The 19,840-nt window shown below is 45.3% G+C and overlaps 2 protein-coding genes across 2 annotated transcripts in view; one reads left to right on the top strand and one right to left on the bottom strand.

Annotated features, from left to right (window-relative positions):
* Nucleotides 1-1,100: 1,100 nt before the first annotated feature.
* On the bottom strand, nt 1,101-6,213 carry LOC309564401 (uncharacterized protein; the record flags this gene model as incomplete). Its single annotated transcript, XM_082269029.1, has 3 exons — nt 1,101-2,828; nt 5,294-5,485; nt 6,145-6,213. The coding sequence occupies 3 exons, from the start codon at nt 6,211-6,213 to the stop codon at nt 1,101-1,103; spliced, it is 1,989 nt and encodes a 662-aa protein (XP_082125155.1).
* Nucleotides 6,214-9,309: 3,096 nt separating this feature from the next.
* The window catches only part of LOC309564400 (uncharacterized protein), a 29,645-nt gene continuing 19,114 nt past the window's right edge, over nt 9,310-19,840 (top strand). The window contains exons 1-7 of the mRNA XM_082269028.1: nt 9,310-9,370; nt 11,900-12,019; nt 12,818-12,925; nt 13,011-13,134; nt 13,353-13,636; nt 13,751-13,889; nt 17,226-19,027. Of these exons, the coding sequence (XP_082125154.1) occupies nt 11,924-12,019; nt 12,818-12,925; nt 13,011-13,134; nt 13,353-13,636; nt 13,751-13,889; nt 17,226-19,027 (2,553 nt within the window). The 5' untranslated portion in view covers nt 9,310-9,370; nt 11,900-11,923. The remainder of the gene's footprint in view (nt 9,371-11,899; nt 12,020-12,817; nt 12,926-13,010; nt 13,135-13,352; nt 13,637-13,750; nt 13,890-17,225; nt 19,028-19,840) is intronic.

The raw sequence follows: 19,840 nt of genomic DNA, 5'->3' as shown, positions 1-19,840 counted from the left end.
TTACTAGAACAGATCCCCTGTAGTTTCCCCCCTGCAGCAGCTAAAAGTTAGTGGGAGGGAGAGGAGAAGAAGCCATCAGCGCTACTGGAGGGGCACACAGGGGGGTCCAGCAGCAGGGGAAGGATACTGTCTACAGGAGGGGTGATCCTACAGCAGGGGGCATTTATTAGAACACATCCCCTGTAGTTTCCCCCCTGCAGCAGCTAAAAGTTAGAGGGAGGGTGAGGAGAAGAAGCCATCAGCGTTAGTGGGGGGGGGGGGGCACACAGGGGGGTGCAGCACCAGAGGGAAGGATATTGTCTATAGTGATCGTGCAGCGGGGGGCATTTACTAGAATAGATCCCCTGTATTTTCCCTCCTGCAGCAGCTGAAAACTGGTGGGAGAGAGAAGAAAAGATGCCAACAGTGCTACTGGAGGGGCACACGGGTGGGGGTTAGGAGGGTCTAGCAGGAGGGGTATTCATGCAGTGGGGGCATTACTAGAACAGATCCCCTGTAGCTTCCCCCCTGAAAGCTGGTGGGAGGGAGAGAGGAAGCCATCAGCGCTACTGGACAGGGCAGGTCCAGCAGCAGGGGGAAGAATATTGTCTACAGGAAAGGTGATCATGCAGAGGGGGCATTTACTAAAACAGATCCCTTGTAGTTTCCCCCCTGCAGCAGCTGAAAGCTGGTGGAAGGGAGAGGAGAAGAGAAGAAGCCATTCGCGCTACTGGCGGGGCACACGGGGTGTGTCCAGCAGCTGGGGGAAGGATATTATCTACAGAAGGGGTGATCGTGTAGCGGGGGTCTTTTCCTAGAACAGATCCCATGTAGTTTCCCCCCTGCAGCAGCTAAAAGCTAGAGGGAGGATGAGGAGAAGAAGCCATTAGCGCTACTGGAGGGGCACACAGAGGGGTCCAGAAGCAGAGGGAAGGATATTGTCTATAGAAATGATCGTGCAGTGGGGGGCATTTACTAGAACAGATCCCCTGTAGTTTCCCCCCTGTGGTAGCTGAAAGCTGGTGGGAGGGAGAGGAGATGAAGCTGACTTTCAGCTGCTGCAGGGAGAGCCATACAGGGGATCAGAAAAATGCAACCGTTCCAATTCCACCATGCGTTTGTTAACAGAGTCCGCAGCCTTCTGTTCTCTGATGCCCAATTAGCTGACTTTTGTATGTAAAACATTTCCCGCACTCCGGACAAGGAAAAGGTTGTTCGCCTGTGTGAAGTCTCTGGTGAACAACAAGGTATCCCTTGTTAGAAAAACATTTTCCACATTCTGAGCATGTGAAAGGACGCTCACCTGTGTGAACTATCTGGTGTAAAAGAAGGTTTCGTTTCACAGGAAAACTTTTCCCGCACTCTTGACAGGAAAAAGGACGCTCACCTGTGTGTATTCTCTGGTGTGCAAGAAGCTGATGTTTTAATGTGAAACTATTGCCACACTCTAAACAAAGAAAAGGACGCTCGCCTGTGTGACTTCTCTGGTGTATAATCAGGTTTTGCTTATAAGTGAAACACTTCCCGCACTCTTTACAGGAAAGTGGATGTTGGCCCTTGTGACCTTCCTGGTGTACCAAAAAGTCTGCTTTATGAGAGAAACCTTTCCCACACTCTAAACAGGAAAAAGGACGCAGACCCGTATGAACTGTCTGGTGTGTAAGGAGGTTTTCTTTCTGAGCAAAACATTTCCCGCACTCTGGACAGGAAAAAGGACGCTCGCCTGTATGAACTTTCTGGTGTCTAAGAAGGTGTGACTTAGTATTGAAGCATTTCTCACACTCTGAACACGAAAAAGGTCGCTCACCTGAGTGAATTCTCTGGTGGAAACGAAGTTTGCTTTCGTAGATGAAACTTTTCCCGCACTCCAAACACGAAAAAGGAAGCCCACCTGTGTGAATTGTCTGGTGCACACAAAGCTTGCTTTTGTTGGTGAAACATTTCCCACACTCTGAACATGAAAATACACCCTCACCTGTGTGAATTCGCTGGTGTTCAGTAAGATATTTTCTCTGACTGAAACCTTTCCCGCACTCTGCACATGAATAAATACCCTCATCTTTGTGCCTTCTCTGGTGTAAAGTAAGGTATTTTTTCTGACTGAAACATTTTCCACACTCAGGACAGGAATAAGGACGCTCGCCTGTATGAATTCTCTGGTGTCTAAGAAGGTCTCCTTCCCTGCTGAAACATTTCCCGCACTCAGAGCACGAAAAAGGACGCTCGCCTGTGTGTATTTTTTGGTGTAGAAGAAGATGTTCTTCATCAACGAAACGTTTCCAGCATTTTGGACAAATAAAAGGCTTGTCGCTGGTGTGGAGCTTCAGATGAGTAGTCAGGCTTCCTTTACAAGAAAAACATCTTCCACACTCAGAACATGAAAAGGTCCTCCTAGCAGTGTGGACTTTCTGGTCTTTGACTAGTTTGATTGGGAAAGAGTTCTCACACTTCGAACATTTCAAGTTCTCAGCGGTGTGTTCCCGAAGTTTAGATTTGGTCTCCAAAGGTTTCCCACACTCTGAACAGGACAATGAGCTCTTGCCCGTGTGAAGCTTCCCACATTGAGCAAAAGAGGACTTCTGGGTGAAGCTTCGGCTGTACGCTGAGCTTGAAGAAGGCCTCCCTCTGGTTTGCTTTCTCAGGTGTTCAACATCTGCAGCACACTGTGAGCTAACATTATCTTCTGCATCGTAGCCTGGAGAAAAATGAAGATGTCCTCCCAAAGTGTTCCGGACATCGCGTCCATCTGCTGGAAATACAATTTTTAAAATTTGGTTTTGAAAAAAGGTGACGAGTTTGGAGTCAGAAGTCATCTGCTTTGGTCTAGTGATCTCAGCCGTGGGATGGAACTGGGTATCACCGTAACACCAACAAAAGAATTAAAATTAACAGGAGTGTCCCTATTCTAGGACAGGTAAGTCTGTGGAGCAGAGCAGAGTATAGCAGAATGGATACTTGTAGAGCAGAGGAACTATTTGCATTGATGAAGCAGAGGAGGTAGTCATATCCGTGGAGCAGGTACTGTGAGCTGTGAGGGATGTGCTATGTCCACGAATGGAGTAAAAAGAAAAGGAGGTGGATGCTTTGTCTGGTGGGAAGGTGTGGCGAAAGGGGAGGGGGTCTGGATAGGTTTGGAACGGGGTTCCCAGCAGCATAGCAGCATCACGGGATGAGGGGTGGGGAGTGGAGGACAGCGTCATCGGATAGGTGGTGAGGACCGGGGGTCAGCAGTGTCAAATGAAAGGGCAAGGATCAGGGGTCAACAGTTTCAGATAAGGGGCTGAGGAGCAAGGGTTAGCAGTGTAAGATGAGAGGGTGAAGGGCAGGGGTCAGCAATCCCAGAAGAGGGGGTGAGGAGCATTGGTCAGCAGTATCAGAAAAGGGGGTGAGGAGCAGGGGTCAGCAGTCTCAGAAAAGGGGGTGAGGAGCAGGGGTCAGCAGTCTCAGAAAAGGGGGTGAGGAGCAGGGGTCAGCAGTCCCAGAAGAGGGGGTGAGGAGCAAGGGTTGGCAGTCTCAGATGAGGGGATGAAGAACAGGGGTCAGCAATCTCAGATGAAGGGGTGAATAGCAGGGGTCAGCATTCTCAGATGGGGGGGGGGTGAGGAGCAGGGTTTAGCAGTCTCAGATAAGGGGGTAAGAAGCAGGGGTCAGCAGTTTCAGAGGAGGGGGTGAGGAGCAGGGGTTGGCAGTCTAAGATGAGGGGTGAGAAGCAGGGTTCTGCAGTCTCAGAAGAGGGGGTGAGGAGCAGGGGTCAGCAGTCCCAGGAGGAGGGGGTGAGGAGCAGGAGTCAGCAGTCTCAGATGAGGGGGTGAAGAGCAGGAGTCAGCAGTCTCAGATGAGGGGGTGAAGAGCAGGAGTCAGCAGTCTCAGATGAGGGGGTGAAGAGCAGGGGTTAGCAATCTCAGATGGGAGGGTGTAGAGCAGGGGTCAACAGTATCAGATGGGAGGGTTGAGGAGCAAGGGTTAGCAGTCTCAGATGAGGGGGTAAGAAGCAGGGGTCTGCAGTCTCAGAAGAGGGTGTAAGGATCAGGGGTCAGCAGTCTCAGAAGAAAGGGTAAGGAGCAGGGGTTAGCAGGGAAGAGGGGAAAGCACTGTCGGATGAGGAGAAAAAAACAGGAGACATCAATGTCAGACCAGGGGAGAATACTGAGAAACAGGGATAGATAACAGTGGCGGATGGATTGTGTATAGAGCGGGGGACAGCAATGTCAGATGGAGGGAAAGGAGCGGGGAATAGCCCTGTCACATGGGGGAAACTGAGCAGCAGGAGATAGCAGTGATTAATAGGGAATGAATAGTTTGGGGATAGAGACAGTAGCAAAGGATAGAGACAGCAGCCTAGAAAAGTAGGTGAGGAGCCCTTTGCTCTAGGGGAGTGCACTGTGTGTCCTAATATTTTATTTTCATTGGGGAAAAATCTGCAGACAGAAAGAAAGCTAAAAGAGGTTTTAGCCTTCTCCAACTCGACCTGGCATCTCAACCTAACGTCTACTATGTGAAACTGTCTCCTCTTACCCAGTGATGTGAGGGGCGGCTGATTCTCCATCATGACGTCCTTGTAGAGATTCTTGTGTCCTTCTATATACTCCCACTCCTCCATGGAGAAATAAACAGTGACATCCTGACACCTTATAGGAACCTGACACACACAATGATTCAGTCACCATCCAGACACATCCCTTGTCTGTTACTGGGTAATGTCCCAGAATTCCCAGCACCGCTCACCTCTCCTGTCAGCAGCTCAATCATCTTGTTGGTGACTTCTAGAATCTTCTCCTTGTTTTGTTTTTCAGTTATGGTAATTAGAACGGGAGGAAGGGCAATAGGGCTCTGGCTTTTAGTTAATCTTGTTGACATGCGGCGGGTTTGTTTCACGGTATTTTGCTCCATAGAGGTTACTACTGCATAGTCCTATATTATACAAAGATAAATACAAAAGTCTCAGAATCCGCCTCACCTCTCCGGTTAGGTCTGTGTTTTATTAATAGAGGCAAAGGCAAAAATGATGTCATGTGACCTCCCAGAATCCCCCTCACCTCTCCAGTAATCAGGTTGATGACCTCAAACATCATCTCCCTTAAGTTAAATTTCTTCTTTTCCATCTTTGCATAACTAAACGTTGGCAGGTTCTCCATCATGACGTCCTTGTAGAGATCCTTGTGTCCTTCTATATACTCCCACTCCTCCATGGAGAAATAGACAGTGACATCCTGACACCTTATAGGAACCTGACACACACAATGATACAGTCACCATCCAGACACATCCCTTGTCTGTTACTGGATAATGTCCCAGAATTCCCGGCACCGCTCACCTCTCCCGTCAGCAGCTCAATCATCTTCTGGGTGACTTCTAGAATCTTCTCATCATTTCTTCTCTCAGATATAAGGCACATAGATGAAGGGACAGTGATGTGTTTCCGAGTCCCTTTTGGTCCTTTTGAACAATGGATATGTCTACCAGGGGTCAAATACTCACCAGAGGTCTTTTTCATTACTGCATAACCCTGGAGAGAGAAAAAATAAATATGAACCCCTACTTTGATATATACAACCTGTGAAAAGAGTGATGTCATGTGACCTCCCAGAATCCTCCTCATCTCTCCAGCCATCAGGTGAATGATCTCCACGGCGAGGTCTAATAGTTTTGTCATGTGACTCTTAAGTCTTTGTTTTAGTAATAGAAATAAGAGTGATATCATGTGACCTACCGGAATCCTCCTCATCTCTCTGGTCAGCTCAATGTTTTATTAATAGAAATAAGAGTGATATCATGTGACTTCCCAGAATCCTCCTCACCTCTTTGGTCAGGTCTGCGTTTTATTAATAGAGATAAGAGTGATGCCATGTGACCTCCCAGAATCCTCCTCCCCTCTCCGGTCAGGTCTGTGTTTTAATAATAGAGATAAGAGTGATGTCATGTGACCTCCCAGAATCCTCCTCACCCTCTCCAGTCAGGTCTGTGTTTTAATAATAGAGATAAGAGTGATGTCATGTGACCTCCCAGAATCCTCCTCACCCTCTCCAGTCAGGTCTGCGTTTTATTAATAGAGATAAGAGTGAAGTCATGTGACTTCCCAGAATCCTCCTAACCTCTTCGGTCAGCTCTGTGTTTTATTAATAGAGATAAGAGTGATGTCATGTGACCTCCCAGAATCCTCCTCACCTCTCCAGCCATCAGGGGAATGATCTCCATGGACAGGTCTAATAGTTTTGTCATGCGACTCTTGTCCATATTCAGATATTCTTCACAGAAATCCTTCCTCCTTTCTCCGTTTTCCTATTCCTCCTCTGGTATGATGTAATCTGAAATTATTTTAGTGCAAATAAATTAAAAAGAAATGAATTTCCGAAATTCTATTTCCAATCCACTCTGCTTCATCAGACAGTCATGGACTTTGGCTGGATTATACGCTAAATTGATCCTTCTGTGATGCCATTGAGATATGGCTCCTCACTCTGGTTATGGGAAACACACATTGGGTTCAATAAGTCTCCGAATAACTCTCTAAACACACACACCCAACATACACAACACACACGCACCCAACATACACAACACAGAGCACACACACACCCAACATACACAACACAGAGTGTACACACACCCAACATACACAACACAGAGTGCACACGCACCCAACATACACAACACAGAGCACACAAGTACCCAACATACACAGCACACAAGCATCCGACATACACAACACAGAGCACACACGCACCCAACATACACAACACAGGGCACACACGCACCCAGCATACACAACACAGGGCACACACGCACCCAACATACACAATACTGAGCACACACGCACCCAACATACACAGCACACACGCACCCAACATACACAACACTGAGCACACACTCACCCAACATACACAACACTGAGCACACACGCACCCAACATACACAACACTGAGCACACACGCACCCAACATACACAACACTGAGCACACATGCACCCAACATACACAGCACAAATGCACCCAACATACACAAAACTGAGCACATACGCACCCAACATATACAGCACACACGCACCCGACATACACAACACTGAGCACACACGCACCCAACATACACAGCACTGAGCACAGAGAGCACACACACCCAACATACACAACACTAAGCACACACCTAACATACACAGCACAGAGCACCGAGCGCACACACACCCAACATACACAACACAGAGCACCGAGCGCACACACACCCAACATACACAACACAGAGCACCGAGCGCACACACACCCAACATACACAACACAGAGCACCGAGCGCACACACACCCAACATACACAACACAGAGCACAGACAGCACACGTACCCGCACATGTACCGCGCAGAGCACAGAACTCACCACGTACTGCGCAGAGCAGGTTTAAAACTTACAAGCAACACATAACATATATTTACAGAATAACCCCATTCACATGATCTACTCTATCCAATCCACAGTGAGTGCTGTGACGCCCTTCTCTCATATTAAGAAAACATTATTACCTCCCTGAGCACATACATCCAAACAAACCCTCCAAGAACATCCTTAAGCTAAAATCTTACCTTCTGCCTCCATTTCTGGTCTACAACAAAATGGCCACCACCCCTCCTGCACTGGGCAAACTTCCTCCTCTCCCAGGGCAGATTGTCTCCCTCTAGTGGTGACTCTGGAATAAACAGTTTATTGTTACTGTCTATCACTAGGTCAGTGTTTTTCAACCTTTTTTGTGCAAAGGCACACTTTTTTCATGAAAAAAATCACGAGGCACACCACCATTAGAAAATGTTAAAAAAATTTACGCACAGTGGAGTTGGTTTGTTTGCATCTCCAGTGAAAGTAAATCCAAATGAAATATAGCTTTCGCTATATTGCCTTGTGCCAGAGAATTTGCTTGAGCTAACTATCTTTGCTTTCTTTTGATCCCCACTCATACTTGGGCTCTCATCTGGCTCCGAATTTTGTTCAGAGTCCAGTTCTTTCCTTTTCAAAAACTTGTCCATCACTGCAGTATCTCACTGTCACTCAGTACTTACTGCGCTTGTCTCCTCCAGATAGCCGCTGTCCGTCACATTCAGCACTCTTCTGCACATGTCTCCATCCAGATCCATCAGTCAGCGCTCTTCTGCTCTTCTGCTCATGTCTCCTCCAGATCCAGATCCATCGGCGCTCTTCTGCTCATCGGCGATCTACTGCGATGTCTCCTCCTGTCCTCCTCCTGTCAGTGTAACAGTGACACCGGAGCTATTTATAGTCCTTAACATGCGCTTCGGATGAAATTGGAATTTTTCCCACGGCACACCAGGCAATATCTCACGGCACACTAGTGTGCCGCTGCACAGTGGTTGAAAAACACTGCACTAGGTCAACCAAGAAGCAGCTGAGTGGCTGGAAGGTGGGGTGGGGGGCACAAGGTGTAAGTGTTTCTTTTCCCCCATAAGGGAGATCCACACTCTCTATTTTTCCTGTTTACTGTTATCACCAAAAGTGAAAGAAAAGAAAAGCCAAAATTTTAAGTGGTCACCAGAACAGGGATAGAGGGGAAACCATCCAATGGGGACACAGATGGCAACAAAAAAAAACCCTCCCTTACGCCATCCAAAATGGCAAAGGCAAACTATAGTTTTGCCTTTATATCTCTTGAATGTCATGTTTCAAAAATGCGTAGGTAACATACCAGAAGATATACAAGGCCAAAGTTAAAGCGGAGTTCCACCCTGATTTTCTTCTTTACGGATTCCTGTAGGGATAAGCATGTTAAAAAAGAATTGGGCAATATTTTTTTTTTTTGGGGTCACTTACCTTATTTTAGGGGAATCTTTGTCCGACTTCCTCCTTCTGCGGCCGCGGGCCCGGACTTCACTTCCGGTTTCGCATTGCGTCCTGGAAGATGTGTGTCATCAATCCCAGGAGGCAATGGGCATGGCCGGCCGCTACTCTGATTGCCGATCGCAATCTACAGCGCATGCGTGAGATTGCGATCGGCATTCTAGGTAACCAAAAACCAGGAAGAGGGACACAGCAGCTTCAGATGCCCACACCGGAGATGGTCGCACTCTGCAATCAATTTTAAAGGTAAGAAATGATCTACATTAAAATACTGTACTGTACTGTAATGTGGGAATAGTGTTAGTGTAATTGGCGATATGTTAGGATTAGGGGGGTATTTTTATCTTAAAAATTTATTTTTGGCCGGAACTCCGCTTGAAAGTATTGAGCAACTGCAGTTATAATGTTCGCCACAAGGTGGTGATGTCCTTGACAACAGCTGGAACGCAAACACAGGAAGAGCTAGACAGGAAGTGATGTCAAGTATAAAAGGGAAGTTACGTGAGACCAGAGTTGGAGGGAGGTACAGAGGAGACATTGCTGGAACTGGCAGCAGAGGAGGTAATAAAATATTATTTTATATTTATACCCAGTAACCCCCCCCCCATCCTCTTCCTCCATAGTCACTGTGATGTGTTTTTACTGGGCACAGGAGGGACTAGAATAATCAGAGTAATCCAAAGTTTGTTGACACAAAGGAGATAGAACTGGTGGCCGGCCACACACGTTGTCGAGGAGAATAAATACAATTATCAAAGATAAAGTCCAGTATGGTGTTTGAGGCATGTGGCGCACAATGTTGCGCGAGTCAGGGTGCAGTGCAGGTGTGAACGGAAAGTTCGTAGTATAGGAGGGAGTTGAAAGATGGAAAAAATTGGCTCCATTGCTCATCCACAGCTTGGGGGGGTTCTGAGATTCCGAAATTGGAGGTTTCTGTGTTTTCTCTGCACCAGGTTGAGGAAATTTCAGGCTATAGATATAGAAATATTCTCAAAGTGTCACCATTCTCCTACCTGTGTCTAAGTTGGGCAGCTGGACTGGCACCCTTCATAAAGCTTCCACCTGTCCATGTTCCCAGGCTTCCGCATGTTTAATCAAACAAAATACTCAAAATTCCCCATTACAAGTCCCGTAAATTATCCCTTATTGCTAAAATTTCTCAAATAAGTTTTTCCATCAGGATAAGTCTAGCAGGCTATGCCACCATTGTGCCCGCCAAAGCCGGAGCCATCTTAACTCAATTTCAGCTCTCCACTTCCTCGTTGTTTAGAACCTCTTACTGCCGATGTACCTACTAAGTCCTACTGGATGAATCCAACCCATGTATGAGATAACTAGTCGCCATGGTGTTGATGACGTAAAACACGAGGTACAAGCCTTCTCCATGAAAAAGTTAGAGAGCTGGGAACTAGAAAAGGCTCCTGCCAGGGTGTGGGAGGAAGGGCTGTTGTGACCCCAACACAGCATACAACAAATCCTGGCACTTGACGGAAGCCAAGAATTTAGCAGAGATTGAGCATGTGTCCTGGCCTACCAGACATAAAAGAATATGTTACCCTAAATCGCTCATTTCTTATGGTCCTTTTGTAAGATGGGCTTTTAAACGGGATAGTCTTTAATTGTTGTTTAGTTTTGCTCCAAACCCACTGAACCTAACCTATCAGGGAATGGCTCACCAGATATATATTCAGGACTTTAATAGTAACTCTGAGATGACCCCACTGCACCACAAACATTAGTAAATATCATTGTAGTACAAAGTTTTGAGGTCCTACACTCAAGAAGACTTTGCTTGGACAGTTTGGTACATCCAGTCCACACCAGATAACACCAATAGGTAGAAAAGCACACACGGCGCAGGCACAGCCAACCTATGAATAAGCATACATGACTTACATACCTGTGGGTTTTCAGTGTGAGACCATCTCATAGGTTGGGTAGGGACTTCCTGTTGGCACCCTGCAAATGTTAAGATGTATCCTGTTTCAGGAATATCTCTAGGTGGCTATAACAGAGCTCCAATACCCAGCCTAGGTATCTCCGCTGTATAATCCTTGAAGCTGAGGAAGTACTAAAATATCCAAGGCAAAATCCCCCCCAGTAACTGGACGGCACACCTGAGAGTCAACTAGAATTAATCTGTTTATTGAAAACACAAGAGATCTACAATCTGGGAAAACCCCTCCCTCTTCGAGCCATTCCACAAACAAACCTACACATCCCATAATAAGCTTACTCTAGGCAGACAGGAACAATAGGACAATGGAATGCAGGTATTCAACAATAACAAACCCCACCCCACTGGCATGGGTCTATGAAACCCTTCTGCCATATTCTAGCAATAATACATCTCCTGAGGGACACTGCTCAGAAATATTATGGTCCCAAGTGAAAGAGTCCCTCACTCTTTCAACCCAAAGCACACTCTGGGTCCATTCCGCTACACTGCTCCCCCTTAACCACAAGCCGGCATACACAGTCTGATCCATAACAGATCGGCTTGGGGATGTCCGGGCAGTACTCACAGATCATTTTTCCAGTTCAGTTTGTCGCGATAACCCGTCAGCATTGCCATTCTGTTTAGTCTCTCATTGTGTGAAGTCCTTTGTTGTAGGCAGCTTAGGCCTAGAGTCTGTGTTGCTTGAGGTGACAGGGACTTGAATTCAAAGTAACAGTACTCCAAGGGTCTCCTAGCATACACCCCCACACAGAGTCACGCTCCCCTACAAGCCAGGGCCTGTAGTCCGTGGGCAGGAGGCTGGCCTCCACACTCCTCCAGTAGCTCGTGGCGAACGTCCCAGCAAATGGGCATTCGTCACAGTGGCTGCAACCATTTTTATGAAAACCATTATGCTGTCATGGTAATTTACTAGGCTTCTGGAATATGGCTTCCAAAGGAGGATCATATAAAGTGTTCCTGTGATTATGACAAGAAGCCATCATTGATGAAATGATAGGGCTGATACAGCTGAGAGAAGAACAGATGTGAGGGCTGGGGGCAGCTTTAGGTCTGGTAGAACAGTTTGGGAAGAGTATGGAAATATTATTCTTCCCAGTAAAGTCCAGATAATTATCATTATGCCTCTACAGAGAGGAGTGCCGTCTACAGATCACATGATCACACCAATGACAATGGACAAGGACTGGGATAACATGATCAAGAGATTATTAAACCTCACTCTGGAGATCATCTGTGTGCTGATTGGAGAGGTGAGGAGGATCTTGGGAGGTCACATAACATCACTTTTATCTCTATTAATAAAACACAGACCTGACCGCAGAGGTGAGGGGGATTCTGGGAGGTCACATGACATCACTCCTATCTCTATTAATAAAACTCAGACCTGACCGGAGAGGTGAGGAGGATTCTGGGAGGTCACATGACATCACTCTTATCTCTATTAATAAAACTCAGACCTGACCGCAGAGGTGAGGGGGATTCTGGGAGGTCACATGACATCACTCTTATCTCTATTAATAAAACAGACCTGACCGGAGAGGTGAGGAGGATTCTGGGAGGTCACATGGCATCACTCCTATCTCTAATAATAAAACACAGACCTGACCGGAGAGGTGAGGAGGATTCTGGGAGGTCACATGACATCACTCTTATCTCTATTAATAAAACTCAGACCTGACCGCAGAGGTGAGGGGGATTCTGGGAGGTCACATGACATCACTCCTATCTCTATTAATAAAACTCAGACCTGACCGGAGAGGTGAGGAGGATTCTGGGAGGTCACATGACATCACTCTTATCTCTATTAATAAAACTCAGACCTGACCGCAGAGGTGAGGGGGATTCTGGGAGGTCACATGACATCACTCTTATCTCTATTAATAAAACAGACCTGACCGGAGAGGTGAGGAGGATTCTGGGAGGTCACATAACGTCACTCTTATTTCTAATTTTAAAACACAGACCTCACCGGAGAGGTGAGGAGGATTCTGGGAGAGTCATACAACATCATTGATAGCCTTTTAATAAAGACTTTTTCCCCTATAAAGCCTGGAGATCAATTTGTTCCTCCACCTCCTGACCTGCCACCTGAGAAAAAACATAAGAAGAAAATTCTAGAAGTCACCAACAAGATCTTTGGGCTACTGACAGGAGAGGTGAGCGGTGCCGGGAATTCTGGGACATTATCAGTAACAGACAAGGGATGTGTCTGGATGGTGACTGTATCATTGTGTGTGTCAGGTTCCTATAAGGTGTCAGGATGTCACTGTCTATTTCTCCATGGAGGAGTGGGAGTATTTAGAAGGACACAAGGATCTCTACAAGGACGTCATGATGGAGAATCAGCCGCCCCTCACATCACCGGGTAAGAGGAGACTTTATTGTAAAGGAGAGAGCAGTACGGAGGGTCCACCTAGATCCCCCATCATCTGATAAACACATAGAAACAATGTATTCAGTCAGTATGTGTGTTTCCTACAGATGGATCCAGTAATGGGAAGCCACCAGAGAGATGTCCCCGTCCTCTGTATTCCCGGGATTCCACACAGGAAGGTCACACCATCCCTCACCATCATCAGGTAGATGGACCCAGTAATGGGAACCCACCAGAGAGATGTCCCCATTCTCTATATTCCCAGGATTCCTCACAGGAAGATCATATCATCTCGCATAAGATTAAAGAGGAGATAAAAGAGGAGGAAGATGAGTTTGATGTAATGGGGGAGTTTTTGGAAGGACAACAAGACTCCTTTAAGGTGGTCGTGATGGAGGCGTTCAGCGAAGAAAACCCAGCAGAGAGATGTCCTTATCCTCTGTATTCCCGAGATTCCATACAGGAAGCTCATGAGATCCCTCACCATGATCAGGTATAAGGAAACAAAATTATAGAACACAAAAGTAACTACAAACTGGGTAATAGTACTTTTCTAGGAAGTCTCAGCTTTTTAATAATGTTATTTTTTATCATTTTATGGGTCAAGGCTGAAGAACAGATTGAACTGAAAACTGATTATAAAAACATAGTAGAAACACGTGTAGGAGCTGATAAGACATCTGGGGAAGAGGACAATATGGAGGTGATATTAAAAGAGGAGGAATCTTCTCTACATATCAACACAGGTAATTAACGCCAAAAAGCAAAAACAATTCATGTTTTAATATTCCTTCTACAAGTTAAAGGCATTTAGGCCAATTATACGGGATGGAGACTTAGTACACCTTCTCCTCATCAGGTAAGATGGGACGCCATAGTGAAATAAAGGTAGGTTCAGCTCACAACGAAGGTGGTGTCATGCTTGGTTTTGTTGTGTTGTACACTTTATCTGTTGGCTTCTCTTTGAAATTTGTTGACTATTAGACCAACTACTACACCAAAATACATGGTTCTTGACTGCACAACGTGAAGAACAAGAATGTACTCGTTGCAACATTTCCGCACATGTACTCGTGCAACATTTTATATATCAGTTATGAAACTGAAACTGAAAGTGATTTGATACGTGTAAAGCTATCTGATATGGCAATGATGTTATTCTGGTTATAGATGGGCCAGCTGTTGTCATTACCCAATGCCCCTTATGGCCCGTACACACGATCCGAAAATCAGACGAAAAATAACGCTTGTGAAAAGATTGGACGATAATCTGATCGTTAGTACACAGCTTACGAGAGGCGATCACGACAGTTCGCCCGATATTATCCGGTCGTGCGAGCATAAAAATTTTGATCGTATTATAACAAATCGTACGATAATCGTATTATCAGTATGTTGTTCGTCCGAAAAAAAATGGTGAGCAGTAGACAGCGCATGAGCAGTAGACATCATTTCCCCTCACACGCTACGGCGTGGTTACGCATACCGGAAGCTTTTGAATCATCATCCGAGAAAAATAGTATCGTAAGTAACCTCTGCCATTTGCGAATATAATTGAGAGTTCCTAGCAAACAAACAAAAATGGACGGAGCGTCGTCCGATTTTCGGATCGTGTGTACTGGGCATAAGGACCAGTGAAGCAGCTTTACCTAATACGATGTATCTGAATGTTTTATCACAGTTACGGGATAGTTTGCATTTTTGGGGATTTTATACCAGAAGTGCAAAGAGAGATCACACAAACATTTGTAGGTATAACATTTATTTATTTATTTTATTTTCAGGTTCTTATATAGCGCTGTCAATTTACGCAGCACTTAACATATACATTGCACATTCACATCAATCCCTGCCCTCAAGGAGCTTACAATCTAAGGTCCCTAACTCACATTCATACATACATAGTAGGGCCAATTTTATACAGGATCCAATGAACCTACCAGCATGTCTTTGGAGTGTGGGAGGAAACCCACGCAGGCACAGGGAGAACATGCAAACTCCAGGCAGGAAGTGTCGTGGTTGGGATTCGAACCAGCGACCCTCTTGCTGCTAGGTGAAAGTGCTAACCACTACACCACTTTGCCGCCCAATTGAGTAATGACAGATACTGATAACAAATGTAATAGTTAGGGATGCACCAATATATCGGCCGCAGAAAATTATCAGTCGAAAATATGGTTATAGGCATTTTGTCGATAATGGCATGCTGCGTCCCATTGACTTCAATGCAAAATCGCGTCCCATTGACTTCAATGCAAAAACGCCCCTATTGGCTTCAACGAAAAGTCGCGTCCTATTGACTTCAATGAAAAATCTCATTCAATTGACTTCATTGCAAAACCGTATCCCATTGACGTCAATGCAAATTCGTGTCCCAGTGACTTCAATGCAAATATGCCCCCTATTAACTCCAATGCAAAATCGTGTCCCATTGACTTTAAGGCAAAAACACCAGCCACATTAATTAAATTTAATTTTTTTTTTTTTTTTTTTTAAACTGTCCATTTCAGTTTTCGGCCAGGTGCATCCAGAATTTTCATTTAGGTGCACCAGTAGTAATAATATTAGAAAATGTAACAAGAATACCTAACTACAGATGCCTTTTTGCCAAGGAGTCCCGCCCTCATCTACTGCGGCTTGGCACAGATGATCAAAATCAGGCACGTGTATTAAAGCAGTTCTGAGACAAGACTGACTATTCCAAATTTTTGCTGCAGTATATAGGGTAGCATTTGGCCAATTAAAAACTCTGAATAGCAGTTATACCTTTTTAAAGAGTTAGCCCACCCTGGTCAGTTTACAATGACATTCCTATAGCATTAGGTCATCTAATGCCCCGTACACACGCGTCGAAAATTGGCAGGGAATTTTTGGCCAACGTCCGATCTGCCGATTTTCGGCTTGTTAGTATGATGCTTCCGACAACCAACTCCGACTTTTCGGCCGAAAAAAATCTGATCCGATTTTCATGCAGTCAGTACAGATTTCGACAGGGAAAAATCTGATGAGCAAGTCTGGGCATGCTCAGTGAAGAAAAAACGCAAAGAAAACAAACCAACACATGACATCACTTCTGAAGTAGATTTTTGTTGGCCGAGAAAATTTGTGTGCAGTCTAGGCACATTCCAACCAACAAAACACCACTTGGAAAAAAGTCAGACGATCAGTCGGCCGATAATCGTTGCGTGTGTACAAGGCTTTAAGGCAATTAGATATTGTGAGACAATAATACTAATGAAATATGACATTACTCCATCAATGGTAGAGGGTCATAATTGAAAGATTCCATCTCCTGGGTAAGACTTTGGGTCTGCAGTGTTGTATGGGAGTTATATCTGCCCCAGAGGGAATGTGGGAAAATAGCCAAATCAAAGCACCACAAGACATACTGCAGCGCTGATGATGATTAAATATGCTTGCTGCCCATCATTAAGGGATGTATGGGCACATTGTAACCTAATAGTGACATGGGTCAAGCAACTTGCCCACAAAATGAGGACAACATCTGCTGGAGGATGTTCGGGAACATGGCAAAAATGAGGATAGGGTGAAGGACACTTAAGGGGCTGGAAGGGATGAGGATGTAGGAGTGCCTTATGCCTCGTGCACACGCAACGATTATCGGCCGACCGATCGGTTGACTTTTGTCCAGTGTTGTTGTGTTGGTTGAAATGTGCTCTAGACTGCACACAAATTTTCTCGGCCAACAAAAACCAACTTCAGAAGTGATGTCATGTGCTGGTTTACTTCCCGTGTGTTTTTTCTTCTCTGAGCATGCCCAGTCTTGCTCATAAGATTTTTGTCTGCCGAAATCTGTACTGACTGAAAGAAAATCGGCCATTCTGTTGACGGCCAACAAAAATTTTATAGCCTGCACACCAGATTTTGTTCGGCCGAAAAGTCGGAGTCGGTAGTCGAAAGCATCATACTAACAAGCCGAAAATCGGCCGATCGGACGTTGGCCGAAAATTCACGGCCAACTATCGATGCGTGTGTACGAGGCATTAGTATGAGTGGGGTCTTTTGAATTATAAAAAGGACTGAACAGATTAGCTTAACCAAAAACCATTTATTTCCAACAGATGGATGTAATTCCCAGATGACCTCGGAGGGACTTCTTTTTTTATTTCCAAACCATGATGCAGAAGATAACAGCAAGGACCAATGTTCTCCTGGGACAAACCACTCTGTTCAAAATATACCCCTTGTTGTGGCTAGATCAGCAGATTTTTCTAATCCTGAGGAACTTTCTGATAAATCTCAAACTATTCTTGCAATTATGCCTCAAAGATCTAACCTTACAGAAGTTCCACTAGATCCATCTGGTCCTGGGGAACCCTCTTGTGATGCGTCACAAATGGTTATCTCAATGATGTCTTCAAGATCTCAGGTTACACAGAGACCACTAGATCCATCTGGTCCTGAGGAACCTTCTTGTGATACATTACAAATGTTTACCTCAATGATGTCTTCAAGATCTCACGTTAGACCGAGACAATTAATTCCATCTGGTCCTGAGGAACCTTCTTGTGATACATTACAAATGTTTACCTCAACGATGTCTTCAAGATCTCACGTTACACAGAGACCTCCAGGTCCATCTAGTCCTGAGGAACCCTTTTGTGATACATCACAAATGTTTACCTCAATGATGTCTTCAAAATCTCACATTACACAGAGACCCCTAGGTCCATATGGTCCTGAGGAACCCCCTTGTGATCCATCACAAACCTTTACCTCAGTTATGTCTTCAAGATCTCACGTTACACCGAGGCCCTTAATTCCATCTGGGCCTGAGGAACCCTCTGCTGATGCATCACAAATGTTTGCCTCAATGATGTCTTCAAGATCCCACACTACACAGAGACCCCTGGGTCCATCTGGTCCTGAGGAACCCTTTTTTGATCTATCAAAAACATTTACCTCAATTATGTCTTCAAAATCTCATGTTTCACAGAGACCCTTAATTCCATCTGGTCCAGAGGAACTCTCTTGTGATGCATCACAAATGTTTACATCAATGATGTCTTCAAGATCTCACGTTACACACAGACCCTTTATTCCATTTGGTCCTGAGGAACCCTCTTGTGATCCATCACAAATGTTTAACTCAATTATGTCCTCAAGATCTCACATTATGCAAACAGCCCTAAGTCCATCTGATCCTGAGGAACCCTCTTCTGATAAGTCCCATACTGTCAGACCTGGAGGTGAGAAGATATTTCAATGTTCAGAATGTAATAAGAGCTTTAGAGAAAGAGACAACCTCCTTTTACATCAGCGTGTGCACATCAGTGAGCATCCTTTTCCATGTCTGGAAGGTGATAAATGTTTTGAGTGGAAGTCCGACCTCGTCAATAACCAAAACTTTCACCCCAGAGACCAGGGCTTTTCATGTACGGAGTGCGGGATATCATTCAAACATGGTCCAGAACTCGCCAAACATTTCAGGAGCCACGCAAAGGAGAGGCCCTTCCTGTGTTGGGAATGTGGCAAGTGTTTTAAACAAAACACCCATCTACAGAGACATATCAAAGTCCACACGGGCGAGACTCCGTTCTCATGTTCAGAGTGCGGCAAAGGATTTCCAGTGAAAGGGGCGCTAGTTTCGCACCAGTGGATGCACACCGGTGAAAAGTTATTTATGTGTAACGAGTGCGGAAAAGGCTTTACCCGGAAAGACAAGTATATATTACATCAGATGACCCACAGGGGTGAAATGCCGTATCTCTGCCCACAATGTGGGAGAGGTTTCACGGAGAAAAATAAGCTAAATAGGCACCAGCTGACGCATACAGGCGAGCGTCCATTTTCCTGTACGGAGTGCGGCAAGAGCTTCACGCAGAGGTTCGGTCTCGATCGACATCGCAGGCTACACATGCACGTTTAATGTTAAGAGCCTGGTTAGTGGTTTAAGATCAGAACTTTGAAAAATGAGTGTGTAATAGAGGTCCTTCAGTGAGCTGGGTGCTCAAGATGATTTAAAACAAACTTATAACTGGGTAGACGCCAGAGAGATCACACCAGCGAAGAGCACCATTTGAGTTTTGAATGCAACAAATTGTTTGTCGCCACCAAAAAAAAGTATTTGAAAGTTTGCAGTAGCGAGAGGACATTTCGCTTTTCGATGTGCAGGAAATGTTTCATTCAGAAAAGCAAGAGAAGAGTCTAAAGCCTCGTACACACGCGTTGAAAATCGGCAGGGAATTTTCGTCCGACGACCGATCTGCCGATGATGCTTCCGACAACCGACTCCGACTTTTCGGCCGAAAAAAAATCTGGTGTGCAGGCTATAAAATTTTTGTCTGCCGTCAAAACACGGCCGATTTTCGTGCAGTCAGTACAGATTTCGACAGGGAAAAATCTGAGCAAGTCTGGTCATGCTCAGTGAAGAAAGAAAGCAAACCAACACATGACATCACTTCTGAAGTAGAATTTTGTTGGGCGAGAAAATTCGTGTGCAGTCTAGAGCACATTCCAACCAACAAAACACAAGTCTGGACAAAAGACGGAGGATCGGTTGGCCGATAATCGTTGCGTGTGTACGGGGCTTTACCCAACATCAGAGATGGACTCATTATGCTTATATGGTTGTTCTTGAATACCTTGATTCAACCTTTGGCAGTACCATGAAAGTGATATTTTGGCTATAAATTAAATCCGAAGAACTGAGTCACCCACCGGCATCTTAAATATT

Source organism: Pelophylax lessonae (assembly GCF_965119305.1).
Source record: "Pelophylax lessonae genome assembly, chromosome: 9".
In the NCBI taxonomy this organism is placed as follows: domain Eukaryota; kingdom Metazoa; phylum Chordata; class Amphibia; order Anura; family Ranidae; genus Pelophylax; species Pelophylax lessonae.
Note: the sequence above shows the minus strand (reverse complement) of the source record. Positions and strands in the feature narration are given on the sequence as shown.